The sequence below is a fragment of the Nelusetta ayraudi genome, unplaced genomic scaffold (assembly GCF_046127955.1).
Source record: "Nelusetta ayraudi isolate G7.1 ecotype Tasmania unplaced genomic scaffold, CSIRO-AGI_Nayr_v1 ptg000181l, whole genome shotgun sequence".
In the NCBI taxonomy this organism is placed as follows: Eukaryota; Metazoa; Chordata; class Actinopteri; order Tetraodontiformes; family Monacanthidae; genus Nelusetta; species Nelusetta ayraudi.
Window position 1 is genome coordinate 456,255 of NW_027466230.1, and position 25,973 is coordinate 482,227.

A 25,973-nucleotide genomic window follows, 5' to 3' on the forward strand; every position below is an offset into this window, starting at 1 on the left:
TCTACTATGGTATGTTGATTCTCAATCAATGATCAATGCAGTCACTGGGAGGGTTGCAACAAGTTTGTAAAAAAACAAACAAACCAAAACAATAAAAATTAAACAATTTATTGATTGATCATGTTCAACTTTGAAAACCTCAGTACAAAGGATGTATTGAATGATTCAAGTGATGTATGTGCACACATAAGTCGAAACATGGCAGAATTGTTGAAGATATAACTGGTAAAATAAAGAGCCATTTGGAAGTGAAAGCCGGCTGACCGGGCTCACACCTAAGAAACAGAATTTCCATCACTATTTCTTATTGTGTAAATTGTTATTACCATTTTTAAATATTATTTTAAATAAAGTAAGCATTTTTATATTTTATCACAAAGCAATGGCCTGTGAACATTATAGTTTTAAAAATCTATTTGGAGCCATTGATTGGAGATTATTTGCATTTATTTGTTCTTCAGTCATTTTCCAATTGCAATAGTAGTTTTGTCTATATTATTTAACAAAAATCTAATTTAGTAACATCAGTTATCTATATGAAATCATGTAATATTTTGCACAAGCAACTGACTAAAACTGTGAGGCTTTTAGAGTGAATCAGTCACCAAAAACCAGCCAGCGATGCTGCTGAATGAAACCTGATCCAGTGGTTCATCTTGTCTGTGTTATGATGCTCAGCCGGTGCTCTGCTTGTCATCAGGGCACAGCTCTGAAATGGGGGGGGGGGAAACACAGAGAGGGAAAACTGTGTCAAAGGTACAAGGAAGGGCCATGAGGTGCAGCTGCACTAACATTATTGTACTGTCGCAACTTGAAGTCCTATTTACTGTGCAATACCTCCCCCCTGTGGATGTTTGTGTAATGTGTCCAGGATCATCGTCCAGTCCAAAAACTCACTGACCTGTTTTGCCGTCGTAGCTGTGGAAGTTCTCAGGAAAGTTCAGGCATCCAACCTGCTTCTTAAAAAGCTCAACACTTGTGGGATCTATTTCTCCTGTTCTTGCTGAAATACAAGAAACGCTTTATTTTTCCTCCACGTTTTTGAGAAGTTTTTGAGTTATTTCAACTTTTCGGACCTTTCTGGAGATGAAGAGGTTAAAAACAAGAGAGAGACAGAACTTACTGAACTGCAGTATGTAGCGACCAGTGACGTCCCCATTTCGAAAGGTGTCTGTCCACAGCAGGCAGTCGGTGCAGGTCTGCAGGATGTGTCCTTTGTGGTCCGACAGGTTTTCTTAAAATCACAAATGAAAGGCATCTTTAATCTGCTCCATTGAACCTGGTTCACATTTATTCGGCCTCACGGCTCACTTACTGCGAAATGTGGTGGCGAGTCCAGAAATGGTTGCGTTCACCTCCCCGAAGACGCACCGATCGCTGGACCGACGGGACAAAGTATGTGACTCACAAAACAGTTCCACAAACAACCTTTTTTTTTTCTCTCAAAGTTTCTCACCGTGAACTTCACTCACAAGCAGCGATCGCCCCAACGCAGCGTCACCACCCGAGGGTCATCAGTAGGGGACAGTTCAATCCAGGAGCTTTTCATGGACTCCAGCGCCTTGTGGTACGGCTGGGGGTCACCGGCTCCCATGGCGTACACCCACCTCCCAAAGACCTTGATGCGGAGTCTTACTTTTAACTTTTGACGCACGGTGCGCACTGAGATGAAAGAACAAAAAAAAAAACAAAACAAGATATTGTACCTGACTGGGATCCTCCGGCATGATGGGCTTCACCAGGTCCTCACAGTCGGGGGCAGTTGCGTGACTGAGGCAAGGAAGAGCCACAAGAATGGCACACAGGGCCAGCGCCATGGCTCCTACAGCTGGGTGAGGTTGAGATGGACGGAGAAAGCGGAGAAAGCAGCTGCAGAGGACAGAGAGCGAATGAGGGGCGAAAAAAAAAAAAACTCCTCCAAATGCCGGTTCATGTTCCCTCCAGGGTGTCGGACGAGAAAAAAAAAGAAAAAGGTGTCGCTCAAGTGCTAATGGGAGGAGTGGATTTCTACATGCTCTGATGCACCAGTGAAGCTTGTTTAATGGCTGACTATCTTCAGCTTTAGCACTGAAAAACCGGCTCAAATTTAGTGTGTTGTCAGTCTCCTGAATGAACCTGGGGGGGGAACAAATACCACGACTCGAGCCAAGGAATGTGTTGGTAATAAAAATCAAATAAAACGAAAAAAATAAAAAAAACATGCTTTTCTTCAGCAGCACCAGGGTTGTTTCCCCTGTTGCTTTGAGTGGACTCCTTGTTTTAAAAGTTCCACATCGCCAGCAGCGGCGCTGCCCGGTAACGAGCCTTTTGTCGGGACTCTCTGGGAACGGCATCCCCTCGTCCCCCCCACCCTCCTTCCCTTTGAACAAAGCAGAGTGACACCTTCCTTTTATTCAACTCAAAGACATTTTATTTACAGCGTTAAGACAGTTTAAAGGAAGCGTTGATGTGGACCTCCCCTCCCCCCGCCTTGCGGTAAGGTGAACCACCAGAGGTCGAGGAGACAAGCGTTGATAAAACTAGAAACTCAATACGGATCTATCCCCCCCGCCCCCCCTCAAATCTAACAGCAGGGAAGAGCCACAGCACAATACAAATATCCTATGATATGCGGCACTATGAGACGTCTGGCCGGTCATGTTTTGGGCTTCACTCCTCGGTATTTGCAGCGGCCTCTGTGTTCTCTGCCTCAGCTTCAGCGCCTCGCCTGTCGTCTGGGCACAGATCTGAAAGGAGAGGGCCAAGAAGAGGGTGAACAAAACAGCACAGCGTCGCCTCCGACTGGGGCGCACGAGAAGACCGAGAGGGGGTCCGACCTGTGCCTGAGAAGTGGTATTGCGGAGGGAACTGCAGACACTCGGCCTGCTTCTTGAAGGTCTCCAACTCGGACGGTTCCAGTGCGCCGGTTCGTGCTTGGAGAGAGAGAGAGAGAGAGAGAGAGAGAGAGAAATAAAATACAGATAAGGAAAAGTTTGTTTGTTTGTTTGTTTTCAGCCGAGCAGGTTGCTTACTGAAGAGGAAGAGGTATCGGCCCTTGGAGGAGCGGTCGGGGAGCAGGGTGGTGTCCTCGGACAGCAGGCAGTCAGGGCAGGTCTCGTAGTATTTGCCATCGTGGTATGACGTGTGACCGTTGATGTTAACTGTGAACCAGGGCGAGGATGGGCACATACGGAGAAACCAGCAGGAGGAAGCGATTGAGTTTTGCATTAGTTTGAAGGGGAGCAGAATTGCTATTTGGATTCCTTTGTGTTGCGATAGCTTCATGCTGTGGATTTGCACAGCAATACTAATACTACTATTCTCACTACTATTACTGATAATAATGATAATAATATTTATTATTATTATTAACAATAATAATAATAATGATAATAATAATAACACAAAAAATGAGTCATTAATAAGTAACTAACTAGTAATTACTTTACTACTACCACTACTACCACTACTACTACTACTACTACTACTAATAATAATAATATGATCAAACACTTTGCCAGAACACGTACAGGTGGTGTGGCTGGTCATTCCTGAGATGGTGGCGTTGGCCATTCCTTGAAGGCATTTCTCTTTCCCCCTGAAACCAAAGGAAGCAGAATTGCAGGTGAATGGGAGAAAAACATACGGAGTTCGACAATAAGTGACGGTCGTCCGTGATGCGTCCTTACAGGCGGTCGGCCCAGTACATGCTGATGACTCCGCTGTCGGAGGAGGCAGACAGGTCAATCCAGGAGCTGCTCACCGTCACCAGGTCGCTCTTCAGGCCCGGCTGGTCCCACGAGCTCACGTGGAGCACCCACTTCCCGTAGATCTGTCGCAGACACACAGGAGCTGTTTGTCATTGAAGATTCAGGAGCCAGAAAGCACTGGTGGAATTTACGCTTTCTAAGCGTGAACACATTGCGACAATAATAAAGTTAGGCTGAAAATGTAACGGCAGTACATGCTCAGGATAAAGGAAACGGCAGAAAGCACTCAAGACCGAGTGGAGAAACCACACTGCTGTTCAGGAGGTTGGAATCGCTTTGTTTTCTAGACACAATCCTCATTTTATTTCCCACTTAAATGCATGAATAATCACAGCAGATGACCAGGTGCAATGATCACATTGTGGGTTCTAATTACCCGGGTGAAAGGAATTCAGGCAGAAAATTTGCTGCTTGTTGCTTTGAGTGACGGGATTGAAAATGTTTTATTCCAACTGCAAGAGACTTTTTTTTTTTTTTTGCTTATTATAAATATGTTATAAAATAATATCAAAAATAGTTTCCAAACTCTTCCTTTGCTTTTTAATCCAACTTTGAATTCAATGGACAATTGATGCATGACATTTAACAACACGTTTTGCATAGAAATGAAAATGATAATTGGTGATAATATAGTTTGCTTATTCTCCACGTCCAGAAAAAAATACACATTATTTCTCATTATTTATGTTTTAGGATTTACAAAGGTACAAAAATGCCCTAATGCAAAACTGCTCTGAAGAGGTTCAACAATGTATAGGAGGTTTAATCTACTGTGTATTCATTAATGAGGATCCACTAAAATTTGACTGGGGGTGACATCACAAACCCGGACGTGTTAGTTGCTGGTTTAGCATCAAAACACTGCGGCTCAGGCTCAAAACAAATACTGATACGCCGATACTCACAGGACTGTGGCTGTCCAGGACCAGAGGCTTGATCAGCTCTGTGCAGTCGGGCTCAGAAGGGGCTGCGGCACACAGGGAGGCGAGAGCCAGCAGAGCAACAACCAGCTGTGCGGCCATGGCTGGAGAGCAGCAGGCAGTCTGGGAACAACACAAGTGTCAGGGGACCCCGCCAGGCAGCAAATCCTCAAACTCGAGGTTGGTGGGTCCTGGTTGTGTAACCATGTGTGGGCGGGGCCTCGCCAACACACAAAAAGTGTTGCGTTGTGGATTGGGGGTCCAGTATAAAGGAAGGCCCTCCTTTACGTAATGTTTGAGCCCCGGTCCATCCTGCACGCTGGTGCTCCCAGACACTGAGCTGTGAACAAAATGAACAGAAAAGAATACACAATGAACTTCCCAAATGCCAAAGTACAAGACCTTTAATCACCACTAATATGATGCTGCTGCTGCTGCAGGGTGTTATGGTTCATTTAAAGACACCCCTCAATAGCTGCTGCCTTGTTTTAAGGATCGAATGGCATGAAATCAATTTTGCACAATAAAAACAGCATACATTAAAAGTCGACCAAGATTATTTTCAACTAAATCCCCACATTGATTTTGCAGATCCTAATTTTTAAGGCCTTGCAGAAAGTTGGGTGTTCATGTTAATGTCATTCATACATGAGTTGGTCTTGTACTTTCCCATCCCTCCCATTTCTCAGATACCAAACGTTTGTCTTAAACATCCATCAATCTATTTTCAATACACACTTCTTCCTGAACTCAGGGTCACGGGGGTCTGCTGGAGCCTATCCCAGCTGTCATAGGGCGAAGGCAGGGTGATGCCCTGGACAAGTGGCCGGTTCATCGCAGGGCCACATAAAAACAAACAACCATTCGCACTCACATACACATGCACGGAAGGTTTCCAATTGACCTCACATGCATGTTTTTGGACTGTGGGAGGAAGTCGGAGAACCCCACGCAAAACAGAGAGGTCCCAGGCCCGGAATAGAACCGGCGATCTTCTCTGCGAGGCGGCAACGCTGACCACCGCGCCACTGTGTCTCGTCATTAACAGCTTGACATTAAACCGCTGAAGAACAACGCGTTTGAATCCATTTTTGGGAGATGCATTTCGTTGTCGTCACTCACCGAGGTCGCAACCTTTGTCTTCTTTACAAAAGAAGAAGGGGTCGACCTTTCAACGAGGCCTTCTTTCCAGCGTGACTGTGAGAACCTCAGTCCATTCTTCTCTCGGCCAGCCAGCGAGGGACAAGGTCCCATTTATCGTCTTACGTAACAGCCAGCTGGCGGCGGCTGAATAGACCCCCCACATCCAGTCACACAGTCGCTGTCCCCGGGCTCCGTCGCGGAGGCTCACACTTCACGCACTGTTTTCCTCTCGACGCAAAAGGTTATTTGCCCTGTCGCTCATAAATCATGTGTGAAGTGTACTTGGCGCAGCAACATGTTGGTGTGCAAGTGCCGCGGCGTTTTTCCCCGACATCCCATGGACGCCCTTTCGTCTGGTAAATAATGCCGAACTGAAGTCCACAAAACACGAAGCAACTGCTGTGGAGACAGCGGTTGTTTACAAAGTGGCATCAGTCGGTGGTGGATATCAGTCATCAAGCTTAGGGCACCAATCCAAAAAAGTCCCCGCTTCAGTGCTTGTACGCAAATGCTCAGTTAAAATGGATGCGAAGCACCACGTGAAGCTGCTGATGATACAGACTAACAAACAAGAGAAACTATTGTGATTCTCACTGTGCCAGGTGAGCACTTGTCCCACTTACACGACAGTACGGAAATGCTCATTTATTTGTAGGGTTTTGCTGTGTCAGAATTGAGCCGTGTCAAATCAGAAAAGATGGCACCTTTCAGGAGTCGGAATCAGGCTACTTGGTTCATCCTTTTAGGGGAATTTGGAAGTGGGACTGGCTGTAAAAGGGAAATGAGGTGAGAGGAAGTTGCAAAATCAAACAAAGCCCACCTTCTGCAGGCTTTGGGGATAATCGCTTCTCATTCAAGTCAGCTTGCCTTTGCAAAGCTGCCGTCCTGCATCCTTCCAGACAGTTTGACAGCAGGAGGAGAAACTAACGTGGAGGCAGGATGAGAGAACAGACCTGGAGTCAGCCAGCCGGGGCCTCGTCTGTGTTAGTCACAGTATGCGCTGACTTTATTGTGTTGTGGTAACTTTGTGTTGTTTTCGTTTTATTTTTTTGCTTTTCGGTTTGTGCGATCGCTACGATCTTGCTATAAAGATAAAGAATTAGAAAGCAAAGCAAAATAAAACCAGGAGAACATTGTGTTGCCTTTTGTTAGCTTTTACTAGCAATTGCACAGAGGCATTAAAAAAAAAGACATCCGTCATGAAATTAGTAAACTTGAGAGGATTCTATTTGGTTTTCCAATACAAAGACATCTACTGGAATCTGCAAATAGTGCACATATCCAAAATCTTTCTTGTTCTACATAAAAACCAAAACAAAAAAAAATAACAAAAGCTGTTCTTGGGTCTGCAAAGGCAACTGGAATTCACATAATTGTAATCTCTGGAAAAGAATGCAACAACTCAGCAGTGGTTTTTCCTCATTGCTCTTCGTCCTTTGTGCCGTCGGCTTCGGGGCACAGGTCTGCAAGACAGTGGGGAAAGTTCGGTCAGACAGATTGTGCTCATGGTTGGTCATCTGCAGGCGGAGGAGATTCTCACCTGTGGCCTCTCCAAAGTGGTAATCAGGCGGGAAGTCAAGACAGGCAGCCTGGTGCTTAAACTTTTTCAGGTCGGAGTCTTGCAGCGTCCCGGACTTTGCTGCAGGCCGAGCATGATGATGATGATGATGCTCATTTCAAATGTCTATATTTGACTGATTTGTGGGGGAACATGACTCATCAACTTACTGAAGAGGTACAAGTTTCTGCCCTCCTTGGTGGAACCGTCTTGGCTCTTGGTTATGCAGGTGTCCGTCCACAGGATACAGTAGGGGCAGGTCACCAGGTGGTTCCCCACATGCTGGTACACGGTGGAGTTGTAGTGAACTAGGACCCAGAAGATGAAAGGGTTGCGATGCACCTGCAGAATTAACTGCACTTGCATGCGATTCCAGCTCAGAATATATACAAGTACTTACATGACACGCTGGTGCGGTTTCCTGCCAGGCTGTAATTAGTTGAGCCGTAGATGCACTTCCCGTCTCTGAAGAGGAGATGCAGGCAAATGAGACTTGGAAAAAAAAGTGACCGAAGGCGTCAGCGGCCAAAGGTCAAAGGCCACACTTACATTTTATCCGCCCAGTGAAGGGACATCTCGTTGCTTTCAGGAGCCGAACTGATTTCAATCCAGGAGTTGTTGACTTTCTTCAGCTCTTCGAAGCGCTCCTCACTGTCTGATATTCCGACAGCGAAGATCCATTTCCCTGTCACCTGCGCACGGACACGTGCACGTCAGTCGTCGTACTCAACAGAAAGATCTTTTAAAGCCAAACAATGCTGCTTCTTAGGTGTCTTTAAAACCAGTGAAACACACTCTTTAAAACTATTTCATAGTAGTTAAAGATGAGGTACAGGTAAGATATATATTTTTTGTAATTATAATTTATGCCTGATAGTGTGTTCCCGTCTTTTCTGCAGAATCTCTTTCTGCTGCTTTAATATAATTACACCAATTCTATGCTACAGAATTGGTTGTTTGCTTATTGCATAGCTTGCCTATGTGCAGCCGAGGACAACCTACCTGGCTTTGGTCCTCCAGGGGTTTCGTCAACTCCTCACACTCTGTCGGGGAAGCAGCAGGCAGACAGGAGAGAGCCAGCAAGACCAGACAGACGCCGACGGACATGATGCAAAGTCAAGACGACCGACCGTGGCAGCGAAAAATCAAATGGAATTTGTTGGGTTTTTTTTTTTTTTTTTTTTTTTAGAAGGGAGGTGAAACAATGCGACGGCTCCACTTCTGCAGGAAAGCTGCAGTGTGAGCCATCAGACTGGACGTCGTATTAATATAGGGGAGGGAGGGCGGGAGGGGGGATGTGGGCCGGGAGTTGGTGGGGAGGTAACAGGTGGGTGGACGACAACATGTCTGTGTTGTGAAACCGGGTTCAAAAGGCAGCAAAAGGTTGCGTGTGGGAGGGAGTTTGTGTCATTAGACAGACGTGCGTGAACGGCTCTCTTGTCTCCATCAGGTTTCAGTGCAAAGTAAGCCGCAGCTGAACTGAAAGATATTGTCATTCTGAGCTCTAGCTGAAAGTTTGTGCCTGCTGTTTTTTTTTTTTTTTCCTTTGTGTTGGATGAATGATTCCCCCTGTGTGTCTCTATGTTGCTGTGGTGAGCTGAGTCTGAGGATGAGCTCTCATGCATAATGCAGCGCTCTGGGAGCCAGAGGTGGATGTATATAGACCATATATATTACAGACATAAACAGGGACGCAGATGGGCTGGTTTTTTTTCTTGTTTACTGTTTTTGACCATGCTACTCGTCACTGGGGGAAAGAAACATCACACCCTAATTTCCTCTTCCAACTTTTTTGAATGTGCAGCCTCATTATAACGGCGGATTCTCACACGACCACGAGGACCTCGGAGGATGGCTGACGTTTGATCCTTCTCTCTCTCTCTCTCTCTCTCCCTCTCCCTCTCTCTCTCTCTCTCTCTCTCGCTCTTTTCCACGGGAACGCTTTAAATCAACTTGTGAAAAGATTGTTACCGCTCCCGTTGGCGATTTGAATTCGCCCGTAAAACTCCAGGCAACAAACACAGGGCTCCTGGGAGGAGACGTCTTCCTGAAAAGTATTTGACTCTGAAAAGAAGAGAGAGAGAGAGAGAGAGAGAGAGAGAGAGGGAGGGAGAGAGAGGACTGATGTTGTACACGAGTCCATGCATTAGGTGCCATTGCTTGCCTGCTTTTTTCATCTTTGTGTCAACATACACAGACTGCAATGTTGTGTTTTGAGTTCAATCTCTCCAAATTTGGTCTGAGGTCATTTTACATTCTACACATTTGGACTTCAGAAGGTGTAATTTTTTGTGTGGGCCCCTGTAAACAGATGGCTAAATAGTGCGGTCCACTGATTTGCAGGAGTCCAGGACGAAAGGTAAAGATCTAAACAAAGTATGAGTGAAAAATTGGTCCTTGAGCATCAAAGTAAAATGGCCACAGACACTTGAGACGGCAGAAGACTATCAATAGCAGTTTCTCACTTTCGCCCCTCAGATTTCTGCAGAGCTCTTGAGATCATCCTGGCAACCCTCTGGTCTCGAGCCCAACTCTCGAAACTGCTGTTCCAAAAGCCGTCGGAGCCAACGGCAACGCCGGTAATCCTGGAATCCAGCTCAGATGGAGGACCTGGCTTTGGCGTGATCACAGGGAGCCTTTTGTTCTGAAAATATGGTCTAATTCGACAAATTTGAAAAAACTGCGGCGCTCATTCGAAAAACTCCAACAACAGGCAGCAACAACGGGCAGCAACAACAGGCGACGAGGCTGCGTTCAAGCGAAGCCGTCGGAGAAACAAATGGAGGCGACACCGTGGATCAGGGAAGAGAAGCTTTATACTAGCATATTCAAAACCCATGAAGTTCTTCTCTGTGTATTTACAAAAACATAATATAAGAATAAAAAAAGAGAAAATGCGCACGTCACAAATGGAGTCCCCACGTAAGTAAGACATGATCTCATTTACAGTTGTCTTCTACTCCCACTTATGGCTTCAGTCTGACAGAAAGAAAGAAAGAAAAAAAGGGACAACCCAAATTAAAAAGATCTTCTGTTGCGTTGTGACGGTCCATCGGCCCATTTACAATAACTCTCTGCGGGTTTTTTTTTAAATTAAATAATAACAATATCAAATACACATACAACGACAGAGGAGCTACATTTGTGAGCTGTACACTTTTGCTGCGGGGGGGAGGAGAGGGGAGATGCTGACAAGGCTCGTTGACCTTCTGCTGTACACAATGACCAAAACATCTCAGGCAGTGAAAACAATTTCCGGATTTGAAAAAAAACAAAACAAGATTTTTTTTAGCGTATAGCTTCCTGTCTGTACCAGCCGGCCTCCCGCGTCGCACCGAGCTCACAGTTTAGCTGGGCGACGACGTGCGAGTGGCAAGAAAAAAAAAAGTGACTTATTGGGCTGGTGTCTGCTGGGGCCATCTGTCCTCCGACGCCCCTCGCTTGTTTTAAGGTCTCGGGGAGAGCGTTGGCGCTCGTGATGTAAACTGATACGTTTGATCAACGTCAAAAGGTCAAGACTCCAGCCAGGCCTTGGCAAACAAGTCGGAAAGAACGCAAACCCCATGACCCGAAGCTGGTTGGAAAACATAGTCGGCGTCGTAGAAAAGAAAAAAAATAATAAAATAATAATTTAGTCCGTCCTGACCGCGGTCAATTTAGTGCAAAGTCCACAAGGTGACCTTAGAGAAACCCAAAGGTCGGACTTTTCCCTCCCACATCTACAGTATCCTGCAACCAGTGCCGTCCTTTCAGATCTCTTCAGCTGGATGGTCATGACTTAGAGCAAAATTAAACTCGCGCCACATGGTCTGAGTATGACAAACTCTGGTTGACTGTGACTGCCAATTCCAATGTCGCTTAACAGACACAAAGCGTACATTACAAAGTTACAAAGACACTCGGGTAGCTGAAATGGATTTTACAAGCTTGGGGCTTTTTGCAACTATCCCGATTCTGTCGTGAACTGAAAAATAAAGCTATTAGTCAAAATTGGATTGTGAATCCTGGTAAACGACAGTTAATGGGCTTTACTGGCAGAAAGGAGACATTTATAAAGATGGATTTTTACAATCTGACTGTATGAAACTGAGGACAGCTGTGTTTCCCAGCATCCTGTTGCCCGCGTTTCTGCAGTAGTGGACAGGATTTCAGTGATGAATTACATTACGACTTTTGTTGTTGTGCTTGAATTCAGGAGATACATAAACACGGCGTACAAACTCCTTTGTTTCAAGCTGCCACCTTTGACTATAAATGCTGCAAAACCCATCACAAACAAGGTCTCGGAGCTTTAGGTGAATCGCTTTTTTTTTTTTTTTGCGTTAACTTTAAACTTACATTGAAGCCTTTTCTCCCCGCAAATCATTCTGGCAATCGTTGGGCCTCACAACGAGCAGCATGATCCGAAACGTGATCAAAATTGACAAAGAAACATTTTTTCAGTCTGGTGGTCGATATTGACAACGACGACTAAAAGATAAAGGGCTACAAAGATCTGATCTAGACATGATCAGCGCATGACTGAGGCTTAGTGAGACGTCTCTGTGATGTTTTTATTACTTATGGGGAAGAAAAGACACAATGTGTTTTTTCCCCAGCTGGGTAGAAAATAAAGTGACATTAAACAAAACCAAAAAAAAAAAACACAAATCACAAAAGAATTGAATCAAACACTTTACACTTTAGGATAAATAACATCCTGGCCTGCTGATTTGAGGAATTTTGGGGATTATTTTTTCCACCCTGGTGTGATCTGATTCTAAAGGCGGAGACATTTGTCCTGTGAACGAAGTGTGCATGTGTGAGTGTGCGTGTGTTTGTGTTTGTATGTGTGTGTGTGCACAGTCTCATACACACCGTACAGAAAATATACAAAGAGTTCTCCTCAGGAATTCTTTCAGTTTGGTTCCTCTGTACAGTCCAGTGGTGGTAGAAGGAGAAGCGGATGGATGGGGGAGAATCAGCGGTCGGCGGGGGAGAAGAAAGTGGGCGGGAGAGAGACGTGGACAGCGGAAAAAAATGGGGGGCAAAAAAATGCAAAGAAGGGGGCAACTGTCCTGTCCTGGTCCGGGCAGGCAGCGGTGGTGGAGGAGGAGGAGGAGGAGAAAGTCACTGGCCTAAATGACATCACTTCCTGTCACATCCTGCTTCTCACCGACTCCGAACGGCCACTGAGCGACGGAGCAAACGCGCCTCTGGAGTATTCACACGCTCATCGTCATGTTCGGAGAATACTGCAGAGGACAGAGGGCAGAGGTGGTACTACTAGTAAAGATTGAATTTTGCTTTTAATGAATGACCTTCGATATAAAGTAAAAAAAAACAACAACAACAACTACTTAATTATTACACAGTTATTACACTGAACTAAACTTCAAGAGACGTAAAATAGCTAAGCTGCCCTCGCACACCTGAAACTGGTGTCATTTTTTGGGGGCGGATGTGGGAAAAACACACATTAATGGAACATAAAAACACAACAACTCGTATTTTAAAATTTTGTGATTTTTTTTGTGAAGGCAGTTTCAGAAACTTACACTTTCATTCTGAAAGGGATTGAGGAAGTTTCCTCCCATCTCTCCGTCCTCTCTGGGGGTCCCAGGCTGGTTGCTCATACTCAGGTTACCGGGCGAGTTCTGTTCCAAAAGGTGAGTAACGCAAACAACAAGGTTTTTTTTTTTTTTTTGAAGCAGAGAGGTAGAAGGGGAAGGCTTCCTGAATAGGAACTGATGAGAAGGAAGGAGAGAAATGTTTTGTACCTTGGGGAGACTGTCCATGTCGCCTGACCCTAGGAGACAGTGAAGACAGACAAGCATTACTGAAGGAAAACATTTTTCAAGCGATGCCTGTTTTCAGATTCTTATTTTTCATCAGGGATGAAAAAAAAAAGACAACGCAAAAAACATCTCTGTTTAGCCCTCTGTTTGCAGCCTCCTGCTTCCCCTAAAGACAACGCTTTGTTGGAAAGTCCCCATATTCTGCAAGGAGACCACCAGGTTGTCTCAGAGGGCAGAGTGAACACCTGACTAGAGGGTGTCTCAGTCTGCCAAGGAGCGGTATCCTTGCCCTTTGTGACATCACGGAGGGTTGATTTCCTAGAAGCCTGAGTTTAGCACACAACTTTCTGAAAAGCGGAGCAAGCTAGAGAATTAAGGGATATAAACTGACAAACATGGGGCTCCACAGTGCGATATTTATCATTTAAATATTCATTCTTACCTAATGATCCATTCATGTGATGTGGCTCCATTCCAGCCATTCCGCCTAATGGACCGTCTCCACCTGCACCCATAGGGAACTGAGTAGAGCATACAGAGGAAGACAGTGATAAACCTATCGCTACAGCGTAAGAAGCACTTTTCTTTTGACGTCCCAGAGCTGTTGCAGCCACACACAAAGCCATCGTGATGAGAAATGGCTCACATTAGGTCGGCTTCCACCTGGAGGGACCGTGTTTATCATCGTGTACATGTTGTCGCCAGAGTTGGTTGAATCTAGGAGGTGCGGTGGATAAGGAAAGAAGACATTGAGAGGTGAAACAGTGCGGGTAGATATAAACGGATAATAAATCTCGAGAGCCAACCTGCAGGACTTGGCATTATCGGGGTCCCAGGCGGCCCCCCTCCACCGCCCCCTGGAGGTCCCTGCGGGTACAATTTAAGTTGACGTAAGTTTGACTTGTGGACTACTGATGCCTGCACAACGCAAATTAGACTGAAATCCAGTGCAACACACCACGTAACTTCCTGGAGAAGCCGAGGAGTAGGGAGTCTGCAGGAGAGGAGCACAGGGAGGAATCAGAGCTGCAACCGAAACTTTCAAAACGTCCTTGGTGCTTTTGTAAGAACACTTACCGAAGTAGAGTTTGGAGGATTTGGCCAGGGTCTGCCCCCACCAGGACCCCTGGAGAATACACACACACACACACACACACATTTAGACACACATTCACACGTCCTGCTTTCATTCCTTTGGCAGGTTTCTTTGTTTTCAGTTCATTTGAGTTGGCAACAACAAGCTCTCCCGTTGCCCGAGAGCAGCAGTGGGAACAACAAGAAACAAAGTCCAGCTTCAGACCTTACTTAATCATTGATCCGCACACTTACGTTGAAAAAGAATTCATTTCAGAGGAATGAAAGAATACAAGTTATTCTGGACATTTCTTCTTTTTTTAACAGAAAATGTTTCCAAGGTGTAAAATGTTTTTGCGAAAGCACACCACAAACACTTAGAAAGGGACGGCAGGACAAAACTTTGGATAAAACCTCTTCTTGTGACATTAAAAAAACAGGCAAATCAGACATTCTGCTGCCAGCTGAAGAGTCAGCAACAGTACCAGGCTTCTTAGTGGTGCAAAGGGCACATTGATCCAAGTCATCCCCCAGTGGTGAGTAACTGTGTGCTTCTTAAACTCTTGCCAAACCCAGTTGGATGTTTTATGAGGCGAAACAGGCTGCCTTTGTGGCTCTGAGAAACTCAGCGAGTCAGTAGCATGATCGCTGCATATTCTTCATATCTCCGGAGGTAGACGCTACTCACATGTTCATGCCAGGCATCCCGGGGCCAACCAGGGCGTTTAGCGGTGGTCTCATCCCACCTCCATAGCCCTGTAAGCCAGCAACACACCTTCAGTTGTGTTTGCTAATGTCTAACAGCAAAGTTCAACACTGTCAGAGCGTCTTCCTCCATTCTCCTACCTGGGGTCCGAGTGGTACCATGCCTCTGGGTGGAGTCATCCGCTGCATCGGCCCCCCCATGTTTGGATGTCCTAAGAAACAGAAAACAGGCAAACCAAGTGTTTAGTTCTTCAGTCAGCAATGAGCAATTTGCCTGCTGCCAATGCACTGTTTTTAATTCATGTTGACCAAGTAATTTAACTGGTGGCAGAACTCAATTTGACTGAACGCAGCTTGATTTATCAAGAAAGATTTGTATTTGACATCAGCCCATCAATCAAGCCGTCTCCACACTGGCAACCGCTTGGACCACGCAGGTGTGTAGTTCTGACAGCGCTATTATAACATCCTATCTCACCATGCAATGCGTAAGTTGTAACACAACACTGCTATTAAGATTTGAAACAATACTTTCTCTATAATTCAGTATATTAAAAGTCTGTAATTCTGAATGCCGCGTATGCGTGTTTGTGTTTGTGTGTGTGCAGAGGTCCCCACTCCCCCAGGTAGACGCCGATCAAATCCCCTCTTGCCAAAAACACACACTTTTGTATCAAACAAATGTATTTGCACGCTAACATCAACAGCTGTGCAAAGGTTGCATACAGAACATTGCACTTAAAAGTTTGCATAATTCATCCCACGTTTGTGCAGCGATGGAGTACAGAGTCTGCAATTTAAGTCTAACACTACTGCTGGAGTGGCAGCATCATCACCTGATGGTTTCACTGGCTTAAAATTCTACCCAAACTTATGAATGTGATAATTAAAAAAAGAACAAAAATAAGCGAGTGATCATAAGCACATTGAATATTAGTTGATGTTTTAAATGTTGTTTATTGTCTGTTTCTTGTATTGGGACGTTCCATTTTAATGTTCACTTCTGTTAAGTGTCCTTGAGTGGCTCAAAAGGCACTTTTTAAATAAAATGTATTGTTAATATTTTTGCATGCAGGTCAGTGTAAAATTAGTAAAGGTGGTTGGCACAATGAATGAGGGAAGAGAAAGGAAGATAAATGTTTTGGGGCATTAAAGTATTCAAGTAATCAAAAAAACGATATTGCCATGCAAGTGAGTTGGTTGGCAAGAGGGATAGGGAGGAGATCCCTCCCCCCGCCCCCTCCCCACAGTCTACAGTGAGCTCACTACTTGGAGTTTGCGTTTGCAGTGAAAAACTAAACCCAAGAGACAGAATGGACTCGGGACTGTATCATTAGATATATTTTTTGGACTCATCACAAATCATATTGGCACTGCAACAACATTCAACACATTTTCTGCAAATTGCGTCACTTTTCATCAGGAAAAAGCATCAGAAGACTGAAGATGTCACCGTTCCTCTGTTGGAGCTACACAGTCTGCGCATGTCTGATGTATGTGAGAATGCTTTCTGCACCATCTTACATTCACAGTGTTTACCTTGCTGTCTTGTGGGGTCCATCCCGCTGGGTAACATGGCCTGGCTGCCTGGGACTCCTCCAAGTCCCTGCAGAGGGAGAGAGAGAGGAGCCACTGTCAGCCTCAGCGTCTCCTGTCTAATGCCACTTATCACACTTCTGTCTGCTGCCTGCAGGTGTCAGTGTGGCTCTAACCTGATTAGGTAGTCTGAGGGGTGGTCTCGGCCCTCCAGGGTAGCGGGGTGACATGAACGGCTAAGAAAAAAGAAAAGAAAACTAAGGCCCAGCGTAACAACAAAACACTTACACTGTCAGCCCTCAGCATCAGGAGGTCAAATAATACAATTAATGACCAGCAGCAACATCGCTGAATTGCTCAGTGTGAGTGTGGCAGTGTGGGGAATTTGCCTTTAAAATAGTGAAATTATTATTATTTTTTTTTTCCAACAATTCCGGGACAGCATATTTTCACTGGGTTGGGTTCATGGCGAAAGACAGAGCAGAGGTTTGTTTCGGGACAGTCTGAGCGTGTGCAGTTTGGCAGCTAGCGTGTGTAGGTCCTTTCTCAGCAGTGAGTGGGCTTCTTCTCCGCCCCTCACCACAGACAGCAGCAGTGCTGCTGCCATGTCTGCTGTGCTCAGGCCGCTGTGGTCAGAGGAGTCGGCCGACAGCGACGGAGGGGCAATACGGCGGCCTGCCACTAGAGAGCAATGGCCCACTTGCTTGGATCAGGGTCTTTTCTTTAATTAACCCCCTTTGCTTCCTCCAGCTGTGCCATCCAAGCATAAAAAGGGGAAAACATCTACGGCCTGCACAGCTAAAGGGCTGTAAGAACAATTAATGGATATAAATCTTAAGGGTCCGTAGTTATTTTGCCAATAAAATTTAGTGCACCACAAAGCCCTCTGATTCGCATGCAAGGCATTTTTCCCGCAACGCGAAACAAGAAAACCTGGCAGCCCAGCGATCGCTTCACTTATTCAGAGGCTTCAAAGAATCCCCGATCCTCGGAGAGTGACGGAAAAGGCTGTTAAGTTTGAGTTTTCTGAAGGCAGAGCAGAGAAATACCTATGGAGACTATTGATCCGTGTCTCAGATGCAGGAGTCTGAGTTTGACTGATAATGACAGCAAATCAATGGACAACCGGCAGAGTCCTTCTGATGGAAAACAGAAAAGACCCGGAGCGAAGCTCCATTTTGCGACGTTCCATTTGTGAGGGACGGATATTTCTGTGCCTGGATGGAGTTTTTTTGTGTTTTCACAAAGGGACAGCACAGTGTACAGACGCTATTGTAAATAAGGACTTGTTCTTAATAACTTGCCTGATTAAATAAAGGTTTGAAGTGTTGCCGAGAGGCTCACACTGCAGACACATCACCTACAGTCGCATTATTGACAAGGTTGTGAAGGTTCTTGTAATGTTTGTTAATGTTTGGAGGGCTGGTGGATTGCTCTCACGTGTCATACCTGAAAGAACCCAGGAGGGACTGGCCCCACTGGCATGCCCTCACCAGGGGGAAGATTCCCTAGAACGGGGCTGGGAGCTGCCGCGGCGCTCTGCAAAACCACACATACACACACACACACACACACACACACACACACACACACACAAAGGGAGATTCATTTCAAAACTAGGGACCGGAAGGTCACTTCAAGTGGTGGCTCTAACCAGGGATATCTTTTCTGTAGCAGAGTTAAAAGGTCCTTTTTATGTAGAATCAACAGGGAAACAAAAGGGGGGGAAAGCTGTGCAGCTTAAGAAAAAGAGGGATCATTAGTGGAGGACAGGGCATGACAAACCCCCCCCCCCCACAAAAACGCGAGGGCTCCTGTAAAACTTCCTCCAGGTGGCAGTTTGCATAAAAGGTCATAAACTGAAGTATGATTTAACTGACCCTGAACTAACCGCAACCCCACACTGAAGAGTGAACATGAATTATTTCTTCGACCTCTGATGTGCTTCAACATGTGCAGGAAAGGAGAGAGAGAGGGGTGATACTCAGCTGGTTTCATTTTGTTCATCTGGTTTTGGTCAATTCTAATGCACATCACCTTCAGGTGAAAAGCTGCAGACACTCAAACTATTTTGAGTGAGTCCATCCTGAGATTTTGCCTGTTGTTGTCATCGGCATGAGGTGCGAAACTGTTGTTTATTTTGCTCTGTTGTGTTTACATGGCAGCTTCACGACACAAAGCAACAAAAACAAAAAACGGCAGAAGACATAATATAATAATAGTTAAAGCAGCACAGTTTTTTTTTTTTTTTTTTACCTTAAAATTATAGTTTCAAATTCATTTGTACAATTCATTGACTTGTAACGGGGTGAACGTTGCCCCTGCTACTGGCACAGCGCCCCCTGGCTGACTCGCGTAGGACTATGTGACTTCAGTTGCCTGCCCAGCACCACCACAGAGTGATTGACTCTGCTACTCTCTCCTCTTCCCCTTCTCTGTGATCATCTTCTGTGAACCTCTGACTGCCATTACAAATACACAGACTAGTGGCCAGGCAAGCCACTAGTAGTGTGTGTTGATGTTGGCATGAGAGGTGTTGACGTTGAGCAAGGCATGCCAACATGGGAGGGGGATCAAGCAGGCAACCACACACAAGTTACAGCTCAGTTTCGGCCAGACGGACATCGGTGCCACCATTTCTGCTGATCTCTTGCATTAACGCGAGTAATCAAATCACATGCATCTGACGCATTCATATGCCATGACAATACATCCATAATAGTTTACAAAGGATGTTAGAGAGATGTTTGTAATGACATTTGACCCCCTCAAACAAGATTCACTCAGGATTACAAGTGGTGAGTAAAACATGATCTGTTATGTTTTGAAGCTCCATTACAAAGTGACAACGGTGCTGTGTGGAGGCATCTAAAGTCTTAGATTGTACTTGAATATATAATGACCAGTTTCAAAAACAATATGCTTAGAACATGTCATCACTACAACTACTAATCCTGAAAAACATCTTGTTGTAAGCTGTCGTAGGTGATTTTAATCATCATACCGTAGAACGACATACCACTTCCTCTTCTTCTCTATTATGTTCACTATATTTTCCAATCATTATGTAGTTGTTATGACAATCTTTACGCCCCAATTGTCTTTTTCCTGGATGCGTGGCATTAATTCTAAATTTAAAAGTGAAATAACTTTAAAATTATTTTAGCTCAGTCCGCTCCCTATCACAGTATTATATAGTCTATACTTCATCATGCCAACAATGCCACAACCCAATATTGTAAAAAACAAAACAAAACAAACAATCTCCCTGCGAGCAGCGATGGAAGGGTCTTCCCCCACGGATGACTTGGTGGGACGTTTCCTGTTGGGCTGCTGCCCTGTCGTGCCGGCTCCAGGTTATTTTTATACCTTGTTTTGTTGTTGTGCCTCTGCCAGACGGGCGGGGGTAGCACATTTCAACACAGCCTCTGTGCTCTTCCTGTGGCATTGTGCCGCTAACCAACCCGCCAGCCCGCCTTTTTTCCATAGCCTCATTAGGTTTACAGCACAGGCGACACACGGACCCGCGTTCATCCATTTCTGTGATGCCATGCAAACAGTATGCACAAAGCCAGCGCGCCCACGTCTGGGCGCCTCTACCCACTCTCCGTTCCATTTCTCTGATCTCCCCCTCAACCGCCATACTCCTCCCCCCCTTCTCTCAAGGCTCCCGCTGGATGCGAGGAGCTCCGGTGAAAATTCACCCACTGTCTCTGAAGTTTCCGCCAGCTGACTTTTTAGGTCAGACAAGAACAGGGGTTTAATCAGAGCTGAGATAAAAGCAGGCTGACGACACCCCTGTTATCCTCCCTGCGCTCCACCTCGCCACCCACCCTCGCTATTCCCCCCATCCTTCCTCAGACCCGCCGTCTGATCGTTGGCGCTCAGGGAACGGGGAGGAGGAAGCAGCCTTGAGCGAGGCAAAGCTCACATCTTTCGGCAAATGAACGTGAAGGTCGATGCCAGAGGTGGCAAAAGTATTCACAATCCGTACTTAAGTAAAAGTACAGATACTTGTGTAAGTACTGATTCAACTCCTTCAAGTAAAAGTAAGAAGGTACAAGTTCATAAGTGCACTTCAGCAAAAAGTAAAAAATAAAAGATAAAGAAATCATCAGAAAAAAATACTCACGTAAAGTACAGACACCTGAAATATCTACTACAGTAATTAAGTATTTGTACTTTGTTACTTCTCTCCTCTGGTGGACGCTGATGTGCCGCCATATGTTCGGAGTGGGAGGTTCCCCTTTTCAGGTGCCCCGTGTGAGACAACATTAAACACCATGTGTTGGGCTGCGTTGGGATTGTTGTGAAGTCTTACCAGGTTTTTACTTTCACTCTGTCTTCTCTCACCCACGATTACCCACAATGCCTTTCTTCTGTTTCATGGCAGCCTTGAGGTCTGCTGAGTTTGCTTTCACACACAAGAAGTGGGGTGGGTAAAGCTGAGATTATGTGTGTGTGTATGTGTGTGTGTACGTGAGGGTGTTTGCGTTCACTGTGTTTGTCTGTGCAGGAAAAGGAGAACAGTGGGAGGGAAAAAAAAGTCTACCTGACCTGCTGACAGAGCTGTTTTTCAAAAATACACCAATGTGAAAAAGAGAAACGAGAGGAAAAACAACAGAAAACCGACACAGAAAGTCCACTGCTAAAGCCACACTCTCCTCTTTTTTATTTTTTTTAAACAAACCTAAGGCGGGTTAGACAAACTCCTCCGTGACCAACTTTATTTTGAATCAGGTGACTCGGACGGCGTCAGAAAGCCAAGAGGAGTCGCCATGACGAAGATTAAAAAAAATATTTGTTCATATCTTGAGCTGAGGAAGGCGTCGTTCACTCAGCCCCTGGGAGACACTCAGCGGTGGTGTGTGTTTTACCATATGGCCGAACTATGTGGTGATGAATAATTAATTGACATTTATAAATGTATCAATTGAGTGTCTGATCTGCACCCTCGACCAGGCTGCAGCCAGCCAGCCAGCCAGCCAGCCAGTCTATTCAGGTTCAGATTTCTGCGTGTCGACCGCAAAATACGCTGTTATTTAAACAGCGTCATAGTCTACTTAACGCTCTACTTCTGAGCACTGGCAGTGTTAACAGTTGTTATCAGAGTACATGTACTCTGATAACAAGTAGCAGTCTAATTTTTACTGAACTGCACTAAGAATATTTCAGCTTTCAGCATTTTCGGCTGATTTATAAAAGGCCACACATCATTTGTGTTTGTTTTGTGTCTGTTTATTCACATACTTCATTTTCACTCCTTGCTGGGTAATTATAATTATCTTGTATTTCAGCATGTCAACTTGCTGACCTAATCTTTCCGTGTAAACAATTTGCTTTCCTTTTAAAAAGAAAAAAAAAGGAAGAGTAAAGCAAAAAAAAAAAAAAGAGGATAAAGTGGTGATTAATTGCACCAGATGAAAGAGCAGCTTTGACTTTTAAAAGTCTTAACTTTAGTTGTGACAGTTTAATCAAAAGTGCCATCAGTGCTTCTTGATCTGTTCTTTAGAAACATGTGAATACCTGGGAGACCCGACTGGGTTCAAACCAATGAGTTGAGCACTGGGCTGGTTCAAGTCCTTATGCAAATCCTGCCTGTCTGCTTCCATATTCTAAATGGGGAGGAGGGACTGAACAACGATTATTAGGATGGAAAATGTAATAACAACAACATTGAAACAAACAAGTGCATTACATTAGGACAAATCTGAAAAACAAAACAAAGCAAAGCAGGGCAACTGTCGGAATGCAACACAAATAAACAGATGATTCCAATGGCGAACAGGTTTATGGATGACAGATGAGGCTCGCGAATGAGAACAATCATGAATGGCCCAGTCTGCAGCAAGGCAGGAAAAGGAGTCGTTCAACTAGAACTGGTTCATTGTACTGTACAACCAAATGAGTATATGTAGCAACATCCTCCACGCTACGACTACTACTAATAAAAACATTATATTCTGAGTTGCTTAAAAAAAACATGCATCTGTTCAAAGCGTCATGGAAAGGACTGCTGAAAAAAAAAAAAAAAAAAAATCCCATTCATCCCATTGGTTCATCTTAATTCCACTAGCGTGTGTTTGATTTTTGCTCAACAACAAGACGTGCGCGATGGGACCTGCGACGGCAACGCGTCCCCTGGTTGTCCTCAGCCGAACACCTGCATCTACAAGAGAACTCATTTGTCGCATAAATTATTCAAGGCGCCATGCTCCCGGAAAACGCCACGGTGAAAAACAGCTGCACTCAACAGGCACAGCAACAAAGGACGCGCAGGAGCAGTCGCCTCTGGTGTGGACACAAGTCTTGGCTTCTGTGCACGTTCAGGCCTCAATGCCACTCTCAGGTTTGTAGACTGTAGGGAATGAACCCGTTTCCCCATGGACTCGTCGTTTGCAAAGGACAAGAAGACGCAGATCGGGACATTTTTATCTGCTGAGATAAAACACGTCGCCCTCTCTCAACTTCAAAACGGGCTCGGACTCTCTGCGAGGCGGCCGTTCGCGCCGCGCTCATCCCGTCGGCCTCGGGGGGTGGGAGAAGAAAGCCTCGACGAGACCGGCAGAAGCTCTTTCATCCTCGGTTGCCTTTGCACGAGTCACTCCGCACCCAGAGACACGCGGGCGGCCGTGCGCGTACAGGGGCGTCAGCGTCGCTCCGACACTTTGGAGACGGAGAAACTCGGAGATCCGTGAGCGGAATCTCAACAGCCTCACTCTCTCTGTCTGTGTTTATCTCTCTCTCCCGCTCGCTCGCTGTCTCATTCCGCGCCGGCCGTCGTCTGCCCTCGTCACCTTCCCCCCCCCGTCCCGTCCCTCTTAGACAAATGACTTCCGTCTCTCTCTGTTTTTTTCTTTCCCGCCCATCGCCGTGAAAATGCGTGGAAGGAGAACCTACAGGTCACGCAGGGCTCGTGACAATAAATGTTTTTTTCTTCCTGGCAGCAGGTGCAAAGCGTTGCCATGGCTGGAGGAGTGTGTTTAGAATTGCGCCCCCACAAACAAGAAGGTCTGGGAAAATGAAATGAGCTCTTTCACCAGGTGACTGTGTGTCTCCTTCACGTGGATTTTGTTACCGGCGACAAGCAAACTCACGGAGCGGAGGCGGCGGAGAGTGAGCTCAAAAACTACGACGACGGCAGCATTTTGATCTTCACCACATGGGGCATTCAGTCAGTACATGTATGCATGATGACGACAAATAAACCCTCTTGCCATTCTTCTGCTGGTTTTCCAAACCTCGGCACCTTTGAACATCCACATGACGCCGTCTTATATGGTACACGCACTTCATGAAACCTCCATAATTCACCTTAAATCACATGATGGAAACCTCACGGTTTTTCTTTTTTAATTATATTCAAAGTGAGTTATCAAAGGTTCACTTTATGATTCGCTCAATACTTTACATAAACTCACTGTGTGACGAATATCTCCTTTAAGTAATAAAGCATGTAGTTTGGGAAGCCTTAGAGTTTCCTTTTGACTGAACTTTTTCTTCTCATGATTTTTTTTCCAAATTAAAACAAAAAGATTGTTGTTTTTTTTGCACTAGTGGGTGTGTAGAGTAAACACTTGAATTACAGATCTGGTAAAAAACAAACAAACAAACAAAAAAAACTATTTCCAAAGGTTGGTGCTTGTTTCCCTATAGAGGTTGTGGGAATACAGGATGCTGTTCAGCGCTCAGGTGTTTGCCAGGCCTTTGGGTGGTGGGTGTTTGTGAGTGGGAGCCACCCGCACGAGACCAACGGGACGTACAAATGTATAGCTGCAAAGGATGTAACTCCTCCTCCTCCTCCTCCTCCTCTTCCTCACCCTCCTTCTCTCCCCCTGTGTCTCCCTCAACTCTCTCCATCCTCTCAGATGCCATTAGGCCACTTCCTGAATGTGGGAGGGGTTTAGATGCACGCCCACACACACACACACACACACAGTCAAATTTGCACATGCACACTAAAGCGGGAGAATGGAAATGCAACAAACAGATTGATTTCTGCATTAGCGTGCGTGCACCAAATGCAGTCACATCTTCAAAGCACGTTGAGAGAAACACACACACACACACACACACACACACACACACACACACACACACACACACACACACACACACACACACACACACACACACACTCGGATGGTAACAATTTGAAAGTCAGACAGCGGTTCAGACAGAAGCGAGGGTCCAAGCGGAGACCAAGTGTGTTGAAGCAGCGTGGAGATGAGAGTGGCTGTTCTACGCCGTGGACCATGCATTATTCACCGTCTCCTGTAGAGACCACAGACACGCTCCACTGTCCAATCTCCCTCCCTTTAGAACCTACATTTCAATTTTGAGCCACAGAGGCTTTAAAAAAAAGAGAAAAAAAAAAGAAAACCCACGGCGTGGCACTGGAACCATGTCATGCCATATGCTCCACCAGTAGAACACGAGAGGAGAGGATTTACATCCGACTGAGTTCCGGCTGTCTGTGTTTGCCGTAAACATTGGGAGTAAAAAAAAAACTGACTTTACATTAGTTTACATTCCTCAAGGTTTTGCTCCGCCGGCACCGTAAAAAGACTGAAACAGTCTGAGGATACAGTTTGGAATGCGGCCTATTTTACTCCTGCCGGGAAAAGCCTCTGAGGTGCTGACAATTCAGTATTGCTGAGTGTAAAAACAAACACATTTTTCATAGATTATTCAACCAGACAACATTTTTTTTGTTTTTGTTTTGTTTAACCAATTCCTCTGCTGTCATTTTGCCTTTCACGGCTCCACCTCAACATGAGTCAATATTTAAAAAAAGCCAGAAAACACGCGAGTATGCGTGTGGACCAGCGGACGACGCTAATGGACAGCGATTAGAGGCGCGGATCGCAGGATCTGTTATGTGACGCCGAGGAGAAAAACAAACTGTAGATCCTGGACTGACACCGAGAGAATGTGTCTGCCGTATTAATGCTAATACCTTCTCATTATGTGCACGCACACGCCATTCATTTCGCTGCAGACGACCTCTCCCATCAGTTTAATGTCAATAATCAAGCAGTGAGTCAGTGGGTGGGCGCAGCACCCTCGCTCTCGCGCTCTCTCTCTCTCTCTCTGTCGCCCCTTGAAGGGGAACAAGAGGTGCACTTGCGCGTGGAACTTTTCATCTTCCCCAAAATCTTACATGACTGCTTTGTAATTGAGTAATGCATCACCAGAGCTGCTTACAAAAAACATGAATTGTTTTGTGGCACATCCACAAGGGTTCCTGTTCAGCTAAATGTGCAGCTCAAATGTTCCATATTGTGCATAATTCACTTTGTTAATGTTTTCTAACGGATCTAAAGAGTCTGACTGGATGATTAATCACGCGAGGCCTCACCACCAGAGTGCAGGTTGAAAAATAGAGACACAAAAAATTAATGTAACATGCAACCTTTAAAATGAGTATTAATAGATCAGCAGCTGAAATATTCGATAACTAATTGATTAAGACGATAATGAGCTTGAAAAAAGACAAGCAAACAACCCC

At 45.4% G+C, this 25,973-nt stretch overlaps 2 protein-coding genes across 2 annotated transcripts in view; both read right to left on the reverse strand.

The window, feature by feature from the left end:
- Positions 1 to 2,555: 2,555 nt before the first annotated feature.
- On the reverse strand, positions 2,556 to 4,836 carry LOC142881053 (uncharacterized). The gene is made up of 6 exons (XM_076015089.1): positions 4,655 to 4,836; positions 3,669 to 3,811; positions 3,510 to 3,577; positions 3,012 to 3,140; positions 2,817 to 2,912; positions 2,556 to 2,726 (listed from the first exon to the last, which is right to left on the reverse strand). The coding sequence occupies exons 1-6, from the start codon at positions 4,769 to 4,771 to the stop codon at positions 2,650 to 2,652; spliced, it is 630 nt and encodes a 209-aa protein (XP_075871204.1). The 5' UTR covers positions 4,772 to 4,836; the 3' UTR covers positions 2,556 to 2,649.
- A 5,332-nt stretch (positions 4,837 to 10,168) lies between these two features.
- LOC142881052 (single-stranded DNA-binding protein 2) overlaps positions 10,169 to 25,973 on the reverse strand; it is a 51,959-nt gene continuing 36,154 nt past the window's right edge. Inside the window, exons 5-17 of the mRNA XM_076015088.1 lie at positions 17,912 to 18,001; positions 16,639 to 16,698; positions 16,466 to 16,532; positions 15,068 to 15,138; positions 14,910 to 14,977; positions 14,225 to 14,273; positions 14,106 to 14,141; positions 13,954 to 14,014; positions 13,794 to 13,864; positions 13,590 to 13,668; positions 13,130 to 13,158; positions 12,908 to 13,006; positions 10,169 to 12,604 (exon numbers count right to left, since the gene is read on the reverse strand). Of these exons, the coding sequence (XP_075871203.1) occupies positions 12,575 to 12,604; positions 12,908 to 13,006; positions 13,130 to 13,158; positions 13,590 to 13,668; positions 13,794 to 13,864; positions 13,954 to 14,014; positions 14,106 to 14,141; positions 14,225 to 14,273; positions 14,910 to 14,977; positions 15,068 to 15,138; positions 16,466 to 16,532; positions 16,639 to 16,698; positions 17,912 to 18,001 (810 nt within the window). The 3' untranslated portion in view covers positions 10,169 to 12,574. The remainder of the gene's footprint in view (positions 12,605 to 12,907; positions 13,007 to 13,129; positions 13,159 to 13,589; positions 13,669 to 13,793; positions 13,865 to 13,953; positions 14,015 to 14,105; positions 14,142 to 14,224; positions 14,274 to 14,909; positions 14,978 to 15,067; positions 15,139 to 16,465; positions 16,533 to 16,638; positions 16,699 to 17,911; positions 18,002 to 25,973) is intronic.